The sequence below is a fragment of the Adiantum capillus-veneris genome, chromosome 7, assembly GCF_014529385.1.
Source record: "Adiantum capillus-veneris isolate H3 chromosome 7, ASM1452938v2, whole genome shotgun sequence".
Taxonomy (NCBI): domain Eukaryota; kingdom Viridiplantae; phylum Streptophyta; class Polypodiopsida; order Polypodiales; family Pteridaceae; genus Adiantum; species Adiantum capillus-veneris.
In genome coordinates this window covers 85,800,984-85,818,897 of record NC_140937.1, presented here as the reverse complement: position 1 = coordinate 85,818,897, position 17,914 = coordinate 85,800,984, and the positions used below count along the sequence as shown (strand labels likewise).

At 42.6% G+C, this 17,914-nt stretch overlaps 1 protein-coding gene across 1 annotated transcript in view; it reads right to left on the bottom strand.

Annotated features, from left to right (window-relative positions):
- Nucleotides 1–2,781, bottom strand: part of LOC147454156 (uncharacterized) — a 71,916-nt gene extending 69,135 nt beyond the window's left edge. The window contains exon 1 of the mRNA XM_086516182.1: nucleotides 2,629–2,781. Coding sequence (XP_086372308.1) covers nucleotides 2,629–2,711 — 83 coding nt within the window. The 5' untranslated portion in view covers nucleotides 2,712–2,781. The remainder of the gene's footprint in view (nucleotides 1–2,628) is intronic.
- Between the last annotated feature and the right edge of the window lie 15,133 nt (nucleotides 2,782–17,914).

Here is a 17,914-nt window from a genome sequence, read left to right as displayed (position 1 = left end):
CCTTTTCATCTGGAGTAAGCTTAGGTTTAGCAATTGTGTTAGCCTTACCCTTAGATTTATTGGAAGAATTCTTTGATGAGAGACTGTTGGAAAATTGATTGGAAGAGTTATCATTCTTACATTCTTACCGTTCTGAGGGTTCTGAGAAGTCTGCGAGGTACTTGTGGAAGTCTTGTTCTCCTTAGGCTTTCCCTTGTTGTGCTTCATCTCCTGTGCGAGAGCAATCGCTACCGCCTTGTTGAGATCGATTGGATCGAATACCTCGACATCGTACTTGATATACTCGTCCAATCCAAAGAGAAAAGCCTCTTCAGACATGCGTAATTGGGTACCTAGCTGCAAAACACGATTAGAAAAAGACATAACCGGCATACCATTTTGCTTGAGAGCGCGCCAATCATGCGAGATACTGAGGTGGCATAAACCGCGCCTTGAGCTTGTCTTGGAAATCAGCCCAACTAAAAGAGGGGTGTGAAATCGTCGGCTACCTCTAGGTGCACAGCTAGCTTTGCCTCTTGCCATGCGTGGTACCAATTGATGGCATCACCGGCAAGGTACATGGCTGTCGTCAAAACCTTGCTATTTTCTGTCTTCTTAGTTGTCGCAAAATAAGCATTAAATTGATGCAACCAAGAATGAATAACTGTAGCATCCATCTTACCGTCATACTTACTGAAATTCAACGGTCATGCACAAAAACGCTAATGGGCTGAGATGCTGCTGATGTCAAAACGCTGATCTGAGATGCTTGAGGGCGATGGTTTGCTGTAGGGAGGAAAACGCCAAGGGAGGGGTGGTGATGGCGAGGGTCTACTGTTGGGGGGGGGGGGGGGGGGGGGGGTTAGTGCTGAGAAGTTGCCTGTTGAGCGGGAAGCTCCTGCTGCCTCTTCTTCCAGAAAGTGCTAACTTGGGTTTGCTTATATGTTAACTTAGCAAAATTGCCCTACTTAATTTTGTTGGAAAGTCACTTAAAAATAATAAGTGAAAATAACCAAAAATAGGAAAATAGCCTAAATGCACTGAAAAATTCCCCTAATTGATGCTACTGGATTCTGATGGAAATTCCGATGATCATGCTGTGTGCAACCAGAGAATATGCATCTATGCTAAGTGACTGGGCATGCACGGTCTACGAATAGACTCACAAAAGTGCCAGATCACTGCTAATCTAAACTGACTTGACTGACGGGAACCCTGCTATGGTGTAGCTTGTCCACGGATACATAGGGTTGGGATGTGTCACGTGACACATCTACTATTGATCTATTGCAGCCCGTTTTTAGTACCGTACGTACGGATCTGTAAAATACGTTCGGAACGAAACGATCCATGCGTACGTACTGCAACAACCTTGATCCAATCATCCATAGTTTCTGCTTCTGTTGCTCGGCCAAATATAGCAATTGTCAAACCATATACTAAGCATGTGTCTCCTTTAGTTGCTTCTGAATAGAAGGAGTAGGTGGATTTCCACCTTCTCCGTTGTGATCTCCATGTTCTCTGTCCATGTTGCGTGCTTCGATTTGCAAACGCAAGGAAGCAAGCTGAGCTCTGATACACTTTCAGCGAGGGACCAGATGGAAACACAAAGCTAATTGGTAGAGAGAATCTGTGACTAGCCAAACGAACACAGTGATCAAATGCATCTATGACCTCGTCGCAAAAACCCTAACCCTAAAACCCGTCACGAATACCCTTTTGTACTCTCCCAATTTTTTGTTCCAAGATACACGGGAACGAGTCGGAACAACAAAAGTTTGGGAATGGAGTTGGTGAAAAAAATGGCCCAAAGAAGAAGAAAAGAAACCGAGTTTTGACAATTTCTCTTCTCATATGCGTGCGCGCTCGCATGAGTGTGTAAATAAGAAGAGAAAACTGGAATGGGTGTGGTAGATTGATAATGCCATTCCATCTTAAATCTTTGAGGTCGCTTGGGATTTTCCTACAGCATTAAAAATTCCCTTTCCTTCTCTTTCTTTTTCTAGATGGGATGATTGCCATTGTTGGTGTGTATCACAGGTGCACACACCCATGAGTATGGGGAGTACGCAATGGTCACAAATACGCCTAACGTCAACAAGATTCAGCATTAAACCCTTCAAAGTGCTCTACGCAGCTAGAGGATTGTGAAATGTTCCCTTTAAGGCCTACAGGTGACCACCCCTACTCCCCAAACACAAGGAATCCTGCCAACCCATCTGCGTGCACCCCGCAGTGTGTGCACATTGCACATTGTTGGGGTCTATTATGGAGACACTGACAGGATTTCCCTTCCAAGTGTCATGGTGGGCCATAAAGCATCGGGCAAGAGCAGTTTAACTACGGCAAAAGATGATGCATTAGAAAAGTGGAGGGATCCCTAAAAGATCCTCCTCGTCAGATGCCTCGATAAGGTGGACAAATCTCAATCCTGCCAGATCCCTGCAGAAGATCCTCCACCTTAGATGATTGAGGAAGGTAAGGAAAAACAAAATTGAGCAAGATCCGTGTAAAATTCGAGCAATCAGCACACCGAGGAATCATAAGCATCACATTTTCATGAGAGTCCTATGCAGAACGCTGGGCATAACAAGCAATTAAATGAATCAGGAGTCGAGAAACTCGGAATATGGAGTTCAAAAATCATACACGTCTTCGTCGTCGCTTGAAGAGGAGCCAGCGACCTCCTGCGCCTCCACTGCTACTAGTTCCTCGTCGCTTGAGTTCTCCATGACTGTGTTCTACCAATTGTTTTCTTATTTTGGAAGACTTGTAGGTGGTTAATGTTTATTTGGTTGGTAGCCCTATGAGGAATGAGTCTCGTAGCATAATAGCAATCATTAGATGTATAGGATAGGATGGTTGAGATTCTCTACTAGACAGCAGCGGAGTTTGAACAAAATAGCTTTCTAGTGGCGTTGACTAAAATAGCACTCCATGCTTTGTTTAGGAGGCTAACATGACTAAGGCTTTTCAGAGTCACTCACAGCATCGAGCAAGTCTATGGAAGCAGGATGGGTGATACTCTCAAAATCACTTTAATAGGTAACTCTCTCTCTCTCTCTCTCTCTCTCTCTCTCTCTCTCTCTCTCTCTCTCTCTCTCTCTCCCCCCCCCCAACCCAAAACAGACTTGCAACAGAAACAATCTAGAAACCCAAGCTCTATGCCAACAAATTGGAGGGATTCAACCCCCCACACCTGCAAGTGTCTCCCAAATGGCTTGCCTCAAGCAATCATTGTTAAGCTCACCATGCCAACATCCCTGATCCCTTGGCGGTTTCAACGCGATGTAGGGCAAGCTTGCCAATCATAGGTGAAAGTGGTTGGTTGAGGAGCAGGCATACGCAAGGGAGTCATCCCTCATCAAGATTCATAGACATGTATAGTTGGTAGCAAGAGGTGCATCCTATATGGCAACGCATGCTCTAGTTAGTTATTTCACTAAGCATATGAAAATGCGCAACAGAACCTATTTACCACCTCCAATTTTGATAAAAGAAAAACCTTCAACCTTCGCATGCATGGAAAGCTAGTCATAACCTTAATCTGCATGTGCACATTGTAGCAATCAAAAGCACGCTATGTTCTACGAGCATGCGACATGTACAGTGCTACAATTGACGCATCCCAAGGTAGTGCATGGTAGACTTGATAGCAAAAGAGAACTCCAAAGCTGACACAATGGCAGAAGTCGCACACAAGGTGATGATGGAGATCGCAGTAGACAAGATTGACACGATGATGGAGATCCCAATAGACATGATCAACATGAACGAAGGTGTGAAAGATGAAGGGACCATGACAGAGAGGATGAATCTAGAAGGGATCTTAATGAGGATGAACCAACCTACTTAATAGGGCAAACAAAGTACTCCATTGATTTTTCAGTTGAAGAAACATGTTGTGCTTCACAATGCTTTGGTCAATATGTAGGCCAAATGTGGTGCCCTTATGAGAGCATATTAAAGCACATCAAGTTCTTAATGAGCTTTCTATTCAAAATGTCATCTCTTGGAATGCGGCGATTGTAGGATATGCCCAACATGGCAATGGCAAGGAAGCTCTAGGTTGTTTTTTTTTAATGCAAAGGAAATGCCTTTTGCCAACTACCCACCTCCTATGATTGCACCTTGAAGCATGTGACCTTACAGTAGACCTTCACATGGGTGAGGGAATTCACGATAAAATTGCTAGTCAAGGGCTGCTGGAGAAACATGTTGTGCTTGCAATGCTTTGTTTCATATGTGTGCCAACTTTGGCGGCCTTACAAAAGCACACAAAGCTCGTAACAAGCTTTCTACCAAAAATGTAGTCTCTTGGAACATATTGATTGTAGATATGCGTGACATGGCTACGGCAAGGACTTGAAGGAAATTACAAGACAAATTCAATGGTCGTAGCAAGGAATTAAATGCCAAGATAAATGCAGGTATGTTATCATGTTCTTGAATACCATGTCTATGTAGTATGAACTAGACTACAGGGCAGGGCACGACTTTCATCTTTTATAAATTTTGGAGACACAATGCCAACTCTCAACCATAATTCTGTATAGCACTCACTTAGTTTGTGCACTATCTACATTTTAAGAAAAATCATAGTATAGAAAGTTTAATTGGAGTTCTACTTTTATTTGTAGTTCATCAAAGGCAAGCTTTTTGAAGTGCAGGCTTGTTCAAGTGAACACAATATGAATAAAATGAGTACTCTATATTGATGTATACATTTCACTAGTGCTTTACACAAAAATGAGTATTTGATTTCAGCATAACAATAACAATCTAAATTTAAAATCAAAAATATGTTTCATAAAATATTTTATGCTTTGATATATTATTCACTAAAAAAAGTTTATCTAAGAGTAATCCTACTATATCTTTGAGAAGATAAATCGCTTCGACTAGACCAGCCAAGCAAGATGTATTTCACACAATCTTCTATTTTTATTTTGGATTGTCTTTTTTGTTTGAAAAAATCTTATCAAGCAATTTACTCATAGTACCTAGTTACATGTTAACTATTATGACTGTTATTTACACATTTACACCAATTCACACATTAACTAGGCCTACCAAGCAAGACTAGTTTCATGGTGTGAAGGTGTGAAGAGTGGTCTCATGTGAATTGTGGAAGGGTATGTTCAAAGAATCATTTACCAACTAGCTATGCATGTGAATTGACACAATAGTATTGGGAGAGGGATCGGTTATAACAATATCGACAAGTTACAAGATGAAGGCATCGTCATACGAGAACATTACATGTCTGAGCATTAATCTAAGTTGTGATTGAGAAAGAGTTACATTGCTCTACAAAATTAGGGAATTGTTGAAGGCGCATCAAGATCTTAATATTGGGGCAAGCAAGGTGGTGTCCTACTATCTGTAGGCTATCGAAGAGAAGACACTCACGCAAGTGTTGCCTTGGATAAGAGCTAGCATAAGAACAAGCAATCTAAAGAGTGTGTGGTGTGTGCGGAGTGAGAGGGAGAAGAAGAGCAGACACACAGTGCTGGTGGACCTCTCAGTGAGGATTGGAATGCCTCACTACTCCTTATTGTTTTATATGATCAAAAGAATTGGTAAGTTTAGTATAATGAGTGTGATGTGTGTCCGGTCAGTTGGCGTGATGTCACATTTACATGGCTCAGTGTGCCACATGGACACGCTTCATCGACTTCCAGAGCCATTTTTCCCCTTCTTCCTAGATAGGAGTGTCTGAAAGCCTAGGAGGATTAGTACCGGCAATTTTGTAAGCATGTTCGTAGGACCTAATCAGTGTGATGTGTGTCCGGTCAGTTGGCGTGATGTCAGATGTACATGGCTCAGTGTGCCACATGGACATGCTTCATCGACTTCCAGAGCCATTTTTCCCCTTCTTCCTAGATAGGAGTGTCTGAAAGCCTAAGAGGATTAGTACCGTCAATTTTGTAAGCATGTTCGTAGGACCTGCATGTCCGGACAAGTCCATTAGATTAAATTTTCCAGTTTTGGAATCCTCTTGCATTAATGGCTTGTATATGTGTTTAACAAATGTTATTACACTACGGTGGGCATCTGGCATGACGTGCATGTAGTTCTAGGTTAGAGGAATCCAACGAGTCGTCCCCCACGTCGATCGAATTTCTGAGTGGACAGATGTGTGATAGTTTCATCTGAAACTTAGCCTTGGTCAAAAAATCATTTAATGATTTAATTTGTTGGTTTGGTTGATAGTTTGCCCTACCTAAGTCTTAAAAAGTTTGTAGCCATTATCTTGCCCTATAAAGGGAGCAGTAGAGACAATGTTTTGGATCAGATGAGCTGATAATATCTAACTTTACCAAATGATTTCTCATATTAAACTAATCACTTAATATAGGAAGATAAAAGGGGAACAAGAGTTAGGATCACTTAATATAGGAAGATAAAAGGGGAACAAGAGTTAGGATATATATATATGTGCTTCTAGACCTATCTCAATAGGGGACCAAAAGGAGAAATGGTTGCATCTCAATAGGTGTCCAAAAGGAGACGGTCTACCAAAGAGCAATGTGCAATAAGTGCTTATAGATTTACCTCAGCAAGGGACCAAGAGGAGAGATGGTTACATCTCAAAAGGGGTCCAAATGGAGGTAGTCTATCAAAGAGCAACGTGCATCTAATGGAGCCTAAAAGACCTTAGGGTTAGCTTCATTAAAGACCCCAAAAGTTAGTGTTAAAAATTCCTTTGACCTTACGCAAGCTAGGGCTAACCTCGAGTGGGGAATCCTACCCAAGCATGAGGCGCTAAGATGCTTAAAGTGGTTGTGGGAACCTTGCCCAAAGCTTGAGGTGATTTTTATGCTTAAATGACTAAGGACTAAGGTTTTTGAAATGTTAAATTTAAATTCTCAAGAGGCATGAAAGTTTCCATGCTTGATTGACTAAGGCTTGAAGTATTCAATTCAAAACAAATGATTTAAGAAGCATAAAAGACACATGCTTGCTTGATTGACTAAGTCATTGAAGTATTCAATTCAACCAAATGACTTAATAAGCATAAAAGACACATGTTCAAATGATCCTCCACATGTGGCCCTCATGATGTGCTTGAATGCTATTGAATAGGTTTTAAAGGGGTCCAATGAGAATTTAGATACATAAAAATAAATAATTAAGTTCTTTCTCTCAAAGAGGAAAAATAGGACACATGTCCAAATGAAATAATAAAATAATACAAGAGAGAGAGAGAGAGAGAGAGAGGTATGGACCAAGCATGAGAGGGGGGTATACTCTCCCACACACACACACACACATTCTCTCATTGTGTGGAGTTCAAAGGTAAGAGCTCCATCTCCTTCTCCAAGCTTGTTGAGAAGTGGAGAGCCCACACCAACACTCTTGGTTATGGAATGAAAATCCAACAAAGAGACATGCTTCAATGCTTAAGTTTGCCATCTTCTTCATCTTCATTACTATGCTCTTATGCCATGCTAAGCAACAAGAGTGATGATAAGTAAGGAACTATTTCTTTCTCCTATGAAATGTTTCTACTTCCTCTTCCCTACCCTCATTCCCTGCTAGCTCTCTCCACCTTTGAAGGTGTTTGAGGCCTTGGGACTGAGGCTTGGGATAGTTAATGCTTTTTGCAAAGTTTATGTTAAGCTCGTAATGCATGAAGCTTTCCATCTTCATAGCATCACAAAGGTCACAAGGAACACAAAGATTGTATTGTAACAAAGTCTCTCTTGATGGGAGAATCTATAATACAAACGTCTTTTGGAGGGGGGATCGGCTCCAAGTAAATCCGGTCCTCAACTATTGTCATGTTCTCTAATACTCTCTCTCTTCCAAAAGTATTGTTCATGCCAATTTAATTAAGTACTATGTTTATGTTGCTACCATCAATTCTCACAAAAATGCTCACCTTATCCTCAAAGTTCATAGGCCATTTCCATTCCATGAGCCAACGCCAGAGATGACCCCAAAAATTTTGCACATCAGCCCCTTGGCATTTTGGACCTTCATCGCGAGCATCCATGCCGGATCATCCATAATGGCCAATGTTTTCAAATTTCAGTCCTTTCCATTGCCACAAGAGCCACGGATCTGCTAATGCTAGTCCCTTTGCTGCAGCCCCGAGCTTTTGGCAATAGATCGAGCCTCTCTCTCCGGCCATTCCCTCGCCGCATCGAGTGCTCACATCGCTATCCATCATCAGTTGCATTTTTAGCCCTACTTTACGCGAAAGATCTACTGTGTTTTGCATGCCAGATCTGCATTTTTGTGGCCAGCTTTGAGCCCTTCATTCCTCTCACATCGGGAGTGCAATTCAGTCCCAAATCTTCCTCTTGGTGGCCATAAACAATCCCACATTGAGACGGGTCTAAAGGTGCATCAAGTTAGCCATGGAGGTGCTTCATCTTGAAGAGTTACCGAGGCGACGTTCTCCATTTGAGTGAGTAGAGTTTTCACTTGAGGTATTGCATGTGTGCGCATTCCACTTACGCAATCTAAAGCAAATACCACATTGGAAACATTGTGGGAGGCCCTTGAGAGGGTTGGTTGGGACCCCATCGGGTGTCATTCTCCTCTTCTCTCTCTTTTTCTCTCCCTCTACACATCTCTATTGCACTCTCTCATTCCCTCTCTTTAGGGAAAAGTAAAAGGAACCATCATTCAAGCTAAAAGGAAACGCTAAGCAAGAAAGAAAGAAAAGGATTTGTGAAAGTGTAAAACCTAGATCTTCACCATTTCAATTTTGTTGCACCTGACATTGGTATCAAAGCTTTGTAATTTTGCACTAATATGCTAATCTTTGGATTTTTTTTTTCTTTTTAGTGTTTGAGTGTGTGTTGTAGCGTTTTGTCGAAGGAGGCTTCTCTCACTCAGGGAACTGCAAGACCTTCCATTATGCATAAGACAGTGCGCTTTGAGCATAGGAAATTCAAATACTGTATGCCGAGGGTTACCGTTGTGGTGTGCCTATGAGAGGGTAGGTTACTAGGTGTGCGCACTTGACCACCTTGACATAAAGAAATCCCAGTATGGATATTTACCGTCATAAGTTCTTTGATATGACAGATTTGCATCATTGAAGACATGCATTGGAAACATGAAGATGATGATTACGAGTATCAGGATTTGTTAGCGGCCTAAGACGACAAAGGAAGGCACCATCTAGATTAGCCTATTAGCTTTGAAGTCTTGGCATTGTTTTAAGAACCACCTCTCCCAATTTCTTGGCATCATTCCAGGAGAGGCATTGCATTGTCATCGATCTATACACATCTTTGGAAACACATTGGCTCCACACCATCTGCATCTTATTGCAGTTAGTAGCCATCAATCCGGAGCCAAAGGGTTCCAATTCAAGGCAACCACTACAAGAGTTTGCAAGCATCGTGAGCCTACATTCGCAGTCACATCCGTTGCAGAGACACGGATTTATTTAGAGCTTTCATCATACAGAGATCTAGTTGAAGCCCCAAGAGGAGCCTCTATCTTTGAGGAGTTACTTGGCGGTTTCATGTGACATCATACATAGGAGTTGCAATGGTTCAAGGGCATTTCAAAGGACGGTTAATCTTCATCCCATTAGGCATTGCTCTCATCAATCTTCCTGTGTAGGGGCAACATAGGCTAGTTGATAACCTTTGTGGACATTAGTGTTTGCATATCCAGCCATCCGTCCAGTTTGTAGTTTGGTTCAAACCATCCAAGTTGGGGCTGCAAAGGTTATTGTTTGCCAGTAACCAACAAGGGCATCATTGATCCAAGAGGCAGGCCATGGTTTGCGAGTAGATGCATCATCACCATCGTTGTGTTTTGGACATTTCCACATCACCTAGGTAAGCCTCTCTCTCCAAAGTTCCTGTGGAGGACATCATCTAGAAGGAACTTCATTCGAGACCATCTTATTTTGTGCATGGAATTTGGTACCATTACCTCACCTTAAGCAAGAGGGGATGTCACGTGCACACTCTATGTGCTACATGGACATGCTTCATTGATTTCCAGAGCCATTTTTCCCCTTCTTCCTTGATAGGAGTGTCTAGAGTCCTAGGAGGATTAATGCCAACAATTTTGTGAGCCTGTTTGTTGGCATGTCCAGACAGTCCATTAGATTAGATTTTCTAGTTTTGGAACCCTCTTGCATTAATAGTTTGTATACACGTTTGACAAATGTTATACTACTACGATGGGCATCTGGCATGACGTGCATGTAGTTCTAGGTTAGAGGAATCCAACGAGCCATTCCATGCATCGATTGGATTCTCGGGTGGACAGATGTGCGACCATTTTACTCAAAACTTAGCCCTGGTAAAAAACGTATACATTAAATCATTTAATGATTTAATTTTTTGGGTTGGCGGGCAGTTTTCCTACCTAAGTCTTAAGAACTTTATAACCAGTATCTTGCCCTAGAAAGGAAGCAACAGAGCCATCATTTTTCATTAGATGAGCCATCCCCAGAGATCAGCCCATCGTTTTTAAAGACCAGTCCCTTGATTTTTTGGACCTTCATCGCAAACATCAGTGCCAGATCAGCCACAACATCCAGCATTTTTAGTTTCAGTCCTTTCCCTAGTTGGAAGTCCTTTCCCTTGCCAAAAAGACACATATCTGCTTACGCTAGTCCCTCTGTTGTAGCCCGGAGTTTTTGGCAGTACATCGAGCCTCTCTCCTAGCCATTCCCTTGTCGCATCTAGTGCTCACATTGTTGCCTATCATCAACTAAGTTTTTAGCCTTGCTTTATGCAATAGATTTGTTGTGTTTTGCGTGCCAGATCTATGTTTTTGCATTCAAATTTTAGCCCTTCATTCCTCTCACATCAGGAGCACAATTCAACCTCAGATCTTTGCCTTGGTAGCCATCAACAATTCCACATAAAGACGGGTCCAAAGGTGCATCAAATCAGTGATGCCTCATCTTGAAGATTTACTGAGGAGACATTCTCCATTCGAGTCAGTAGAGTCTGCACTTGAGGTATTGCACGTGTACACATTCCATTTACGCAATCTAAAGCAAATACCACATTGGCAATAATGTGGAGGGACCTTAAAAGGGTTGGTTGGAACCCCATCGGGTGTCATTCTCCTCTTCTCTCTCCCTCTACACATCTCTACCGCACTCTCTCATTCCCTCTCTTCAGGGAAAAGTAAAAGGAAACATCATTCAAGCTAGAAGGAGTCAATAATGCAAGGAAAGAAAGAAAAGGATTTGTGGAAGTGTAAAACCTAGATCTTCACCATTTCAATTTTGATGCACTTGACACCTGAACCCTTACAATCTCCCACTTGACAGACAATGTGGCCCAAGTGGTTGTAATATGTACATTTGTACAATCATGAAGCAATCATGTGGCTTCGCCCTACACCCATCATCTCCATGCAAAGTTGTTAACCCTCATGCATCATTCCTATCACCTAAGACGGACGCCGTATTATTTATTTGGTAGAGTCAGGTATCGGGCTTGTCGGTTCAATAGGAAAAGGGTAAGAGTGATCGCCGATGAGAGGTGCACTCTATCTAGGACATTCAAGGGATTAGTTGGCTAAGCATGGGTACCCAAGTGTAAATGGGGCGAGCTCATATAAAAGTCAACTAAACTTAAAATTCTCACATTCTTTCATTTGTGCAATTGAAGAGTGCTCTTGCTCCATCTCCATCTTCTTCTTCTTCTTCTTCTTCTTCTTCTTCTTCTTCTTCATCTCCTTGTGTGTGTGTATGCATGAGAGAGAGAGAGAGAGTGTGTGATCGAGCATTGCGACGGTGGCACGATGGCGGCGAGGTGTAGCGGCATCTCCCTCTTCTTCGCGGCAAGGAATCCTCCACGATAGCAGGCGTAGAGCGGTGAGTGACACACCATCGTCATCTTTGAGCTTACTAGTTTAGGCTAGTTGCTTGCTTGGAGCCATTTGTGGCTCGCAAACAATGAATCGGCAAGTCCCTTGCATTGACACGTGCGACATATGCGCACATTTTTGGCGCCGTTGCCGGGGAATGCCATACACTAAGCTTGAATGGCACTCTGTGCTTCTTTGTGGTGCAATTTCAATTGTAGGAAAGGTAGAGAAGGAAGGTGTGTGTGTTGAGAAGAAGGATTTTGTTTTGTTGCTGTGTATTATTTTGTTAATAAGGGATTGAAAGGTACTGTGTTTTCTTTGTTAATAAGGTTTTGAAGGTACCGTGTTTTCTCTATGATAAGGTGTTAGTATTAAGGTTGTAGATCCATAATGTTAGTTCTGTGTAAAGTACAGTAAGTAGTTCTGTTAGACAGTGAGTTGTTGTAGTATTGTGCTAGTGTGTAATAGTAGTTGTATTAGTGGTAAGTAGGTAGGTTAGGTGTGTGTGTGTGTGTGCGCGCGCGTGCGCACATCGCGGCCGCGGCAACCTTATCCCCAAAAAAAAATTTAAAAAAAAATAATAAAAAAATTTAAAGGTAAGACCGGGATCGGGAATATCCCCCAGACCCAAGCCCAAGCTCACGCTCAGGCTCAGGCCTCAGTCGCCCTTTAAAATTACGTATTTTAGCTTCACACGTAGCTAAAAATCGACCTTTTTGAGGACCAACAGAGCTTCAGGTGACCGAACGTTGTGCTGTAAAGCACACCGCGACCCTCTGAGTGATACGCTCATTTCGAGCTATCACATACTTTAATCATAAAAAACGATCATTAAAAAAACATCAAAAAACGAGTGAAAACGGATGCCTAAAAAAGTAAGCGGTTAACCTTCGAGGTTATTCGCCGATGCTTGTAGGGTGCCAAAGGCACATGCATCTGCGCTCTGGTCGTGTGCCAGAGACCGAGCAACTAAAGAGCATTTCGACTTACACGAGTTCTCAATATCCACCTACCTTAGGTTCCGGGCCCTCGGCGGGGACCCAAGGTAGTACAAACCAAGACCCAAACATAGCAACTAGTGACTCTTTCTCTGACTACAACGTCATGGAGGGTTTCCCAATGCCTAATCCTGATAGCTCAAGCCAAGACATGCATGCCATGGGTCCACGGTCCGGGCCGAGCGTGCTTAGTCGCTTGAAAGAAACCTTTAGTAGAGCCACTCGCTCCGAACATGGAGCTAACGGTGTAAATGAGGGGGGTGGGGAAGTAAATTCGCCATTCATGACCAACGTAGACCCTATTCCCTTAGAGAATGTGCATGTAAATACTCCATTCACTGCACCCCCTGACTCTTCAAAGCTATTCTCCTCCGAGGTCATATTACCTGATGGGAGAAGCCTTGTCGAAGTGCAAAAGGTTGAGTGATATATCATCGCGGCTAGGGAAAAGGAAATTGAGAGCTTACGCAAGGCGGAGCAACGAAGAGAGTTAAAAGACAAAGCTCCCATGTCAATATCTTTGTTAGGAGAGCAATCGAGTGCTCCTGAATTAGTGACCACTAAGGGTCAACCCATAGAGATCCACATTGCATCTAGTTCAAAGGACACCCCTAGCAGCTCAAGCTTAGATGAAGCGTTCTTAAATGAGAATTGGGAGTATGAATTACAAATGAAAACTCTAACCGACCTATACATAGGTCACACCTATGATGTGGGTTGGTTAGATGTCCTACAATCCACAATGGGTGCTACTAGTTTGGAGGATCAACAACAAAGAGTTTGTGAGGTCATCCATAGAGTCATTGAGCTAGAGAGATAGAACAAGGGGATTTCCACATGCCTTCAATTGGTCTCAGATTCTTGGATACAGGGAAGGCTAAACAACCGACCTTATGGCAAATGGAGACTCCCTCGGTAAGTCCGATGGATCCTCCATATGTTGTTTCGCCAGCGGTCTCAGTGCAATCTAAGCCCACAAGTGATAGCTTTACCTTTCCAAGTCTATCTCATCTTCCCCTTGATGACACCACGGCTACCATGCCTACCCCAATGATGGACATGCCAAGAAACACGCCATGGACCTCATTTGTTAGTAAAGCACCGCTACATGGTAGCTCAATGCCTGCAACAGTACCTACAAGTGTGTACCGATCGTATACACCCATGGATCCTCGTACTCATGTAGTTCCTACCCCTCCCATTGTTCAACAACCTATGCTCCACAACCACAACACCCAACTCTTATTTCCATGGGACTATACCGGCTAGCATTAGCATGTCACATCCGACGTCCGCTATGTCTATGGCCACACATATAAACTTTGGGCCACCACATGGCACAACATCGTACCCAACATGGAACCCAAGGGCTTCCTATGCGCCAAGCCCAATGCCAGTACCTACTCCACATGTAGTCTCCAGAGCACCTTCACCCACGATGCCTGCTCACTTAGGTGACTTGGCAATGTTTACTCAAGCTATTGGTCAATCTATTGCTGAGAATATGCCTGACACGCCTGATAGAGAGCCTAGAAGTAAGGTAGTACAAATAGCCAAGCTCACACAAAAATTTAGTGGAGACGGGGATGTGAGAAAGCATATCGAAGTGTTTGAACAAATATGCGATTCTTTAGGAGAACACAATGACCTGCATAAGAGTAATGCTTTAAAGATGATGAGTGAAACATCGTTCAACTTTTGAGTATACAAGCAGTGATCTTCTTCGCTCCTTTCATACCCTTGGGACTCCATGTACTTGTCAAACTTCATGTCCCATTGCCTTGGGCCTTGTTTTAGGCCATACAATGCCTTGTGCAATTCACACACCAATTATGAACTCATAGGCTTCTCAGGTTTGACTTCGAAACCCTCTGGCTGTTTCATGTAGACATCTTCATCAAGATCCCTATGAATGAAAGCCGTCTTCATGTCCATCTGGACAAGTTCCATGTCCTCAATGGCTACTAGTCCAAGCACAAGATGCAATGTAGTTATCTTGACTACCGGAGAGAAGATCTCATCAAAGTCCACACCTTTCTTCCACTTGAATACCTTAGCAATCAATCCCTTTCTTCTTCTTGAATCCCTTAGCAATCAATCTAGCCTTGTACCTACGCTCGGGATCATCTGCCGTGTACTTCTTCTTATACACCCATTTGCAAGGCAAGACTTGTTTCCCCTCTTGAAATTCTATCAATCCCCAAGTTATACTCATATTCCATAGCATGCTCCCACTTCACGCTATCTTCCATCTCAAAGCTTCTTGGTAGCTGACTGCTGGACTTTGCTCTCTTAGGAGCATCACTAGCTCTCTCTAGAGCACTCCTAATGGTAGATACATTGAGATGTTTGCATGGCTGGACTTGAGGCTACATCCTCGAAGCTCACTTTGCGATACTCAACATCTTTCATAGGTTGTCTGTGCATCTTTGATTTGTTAAAGATTACTTGTGAGTTGCAAATAACTCTTCAAGATTCCGAGTGCCAGAGACGATAATTCATCTCTCCATTTTTACCATATCCAATGAAGATGCATTTGTGTGACTTGGGGTCTGACTTCTTTTTGAGCTCTTAAGGCAGATGTGAAAATTGCCTCACATCCAAATACATGTAACCTATCATAATTAGGCTTCTTGACTGTCCACATCTCCTGCAGAATCTTGTACTTCAATGGTGTACTGGGCAACCTATTGATTATATGCATTGTTGTCATAACAATCTCTCCCCAAAACTCTTGAGGTAAATTTTCCATGGATAGCATGGAAGCGACCCTCTCCTAAATAGTTCTATTCATGCGTTCAACGACTCCATTTTGAGCAGGTGTGAATGGTGTAGTAAACTGTCTTCTATTGACTCATTTGCTATAGAAGTCCTTAAACGTAGTGGAGATGTATTCTCCCCCGGTGCTGGTGGACAAAGCCTTCAATTCTTGCCTAACCATAACTAGGAATCCCCCCCCCTCCGAGACTTATGTAGCATAGGTCCACATAGATCACTATGAGCCAAATCTAGGGGCTTGCCTTTCTTTCAATCTAATGGCAAAGTGGTAAGCCTAATCTGTTTCTCGTATATGCAATGCTCACACAAAACTAAAATTAGAATACTTTTAACGTAGGGATATAGCCAAAATGTTGTAACTGCTTCATTTCCTTTTGACTCTTATGACCAAGCCGGCTATGCCACAACTCAATAGAAGGAAGCTTGGCACATAGATAGAATTATCTTTCATAGAAGAGACATACAAGGAATTCAATGGGCCAAAATTTTGGCCTTTGAGTATGACCAAGTTACTTTTTTTGATAATCAAGTTGAAGTGAAGTTATCTCTTTCTCTTTCTCTATACTCTCTCCCCTCTCTTACTCAACTCGAATGCACAACCTAACTTGAGGAAAAAAACCTCTGTGTTTTTAATTTTAGACATACCTGCACTCCAAACCAACTAATAAGCTGCTCTACAAATCTGTAGAGCTTGAAGAGATCTCCATTTTGATAAAAAAAGATTTTGAATCCAAGTTTTTTAGCTCAAGTTATGAGCAAAATAGTGACCTGCTATCAATCTGTCCTAAACCAAGCAGCGTGCTTCTCTCTCTCTCTCTCTCTCTCTCTCTCTCTGACTCTCTCTCTCTCTCTCTCTCTCTCTCTCTCTCTCTCTTTGAGCTCACACAAAGCTCGATCTCTCACCCCTTGTGGTTTGTGGAGTTCATACCCTTGCCATCTTGATACACGAGCTTTATGTGCCTAGCTCACTATGCCTCAATAGCCATGGAAGATCTGGTTTTGATACGTTGCAGATATAACCGATATGAAGCTTTTTGAGAAGAGAGAAATGCCGAGAGAGGAGTATCACTATGTTAAGCAAGAGAAACTTTAGTTAAGTATGAAAAGGTATGTGTGCTGATTGGAAATGGTACAACCCTTTGTACTGGTATGTCGAAAGGAGGTCTATAAGTCAAGCGCGTTCTACATTCTACGTGTGTGATGAAGCAGATTTTATGCATTTTGTTTTGATATTGCACACATGTAACACTGATGACGATGATCAACCACGATCAACGGTGCCTACGGAGTCAGGGTTCATGGTGCTGACCATTGAGGCACGAAGGATACCATGTTTTTGTAGACAAGGTCTCGTTCTCCCATTCTTTCTTCATCAAGAAAGGCATGTGGATTGCGTCAATCTTGCATAATTGAAGACAGCACTCTGGTGGAATTGGAAGATCCATGGAGGGAAAGGGCGTTGAAGAGGAAATGGTAGAAGTCACATACACATCCACCCAAGCGAACCCGACAGAATTGGGTCGATTGGCAAAAGCGCAATGAGGGTCCGATTCCATGTCGAAATTCCTGCAAACATCTCCCCCTTCTGTGAACCAAAATTATGATCCAAATGGTGTGGATCTGTCCGAATTGCTCCTTCCTGCATAAGTCGGATAAGGTCTTGGAGGGAGTGCTGCCGCAATTGTGGGAATTTTACCAACTTCCATTGCAATTCGGGACCCTATTTCATTTAGATCCTCTATTTTGGATCCACTCGAACCAACAGGAGGCCCAAGTGGGACTACAAGATTCTCATGTGGAATTCTAGTGACCACAATTGTACTTGTTCCGATTGGACCGGCAGAACTAGGACCTTTTGATATGGTAGGGCCCGACAGTCAGCATCATGGGCTCAAGTACAACAAATTTGCGGGTAAATTCAATGAAGATGAAGATTCACATGTACAATACTTTGAAAAGCAGTATGCACTACTAGATGGCAGTGGTGATGTGGTGCATAAGGAAGCGGTATTCAAAACCACCTTGAGCGGGAAAGCTTCAAAGTGGCTTGCAGAATATTTGGTTATTTACTTCAAAACCTTTTTAGATCTTTTTGCAACATTCCTGAAGGGATTTTGTACGGGGAAAATAACTGCGCGGATGTTAGAGCGCGCACAGTTGTGCAAGCGGGAAAGATCTGCTTATCAATTGCAAGCATAACACGTCGTTGATTGCTTGCAATTCATGTATCAAGTCAATAGGCATTGGCAAAAGCAAAACCAGCAAATGTAGCCATCCCGACACAAAAGCAACAAATGTTTGAGCTCATAACTCAGAATCATTTGTTAGTTGAGCAACTTGCTAAAATG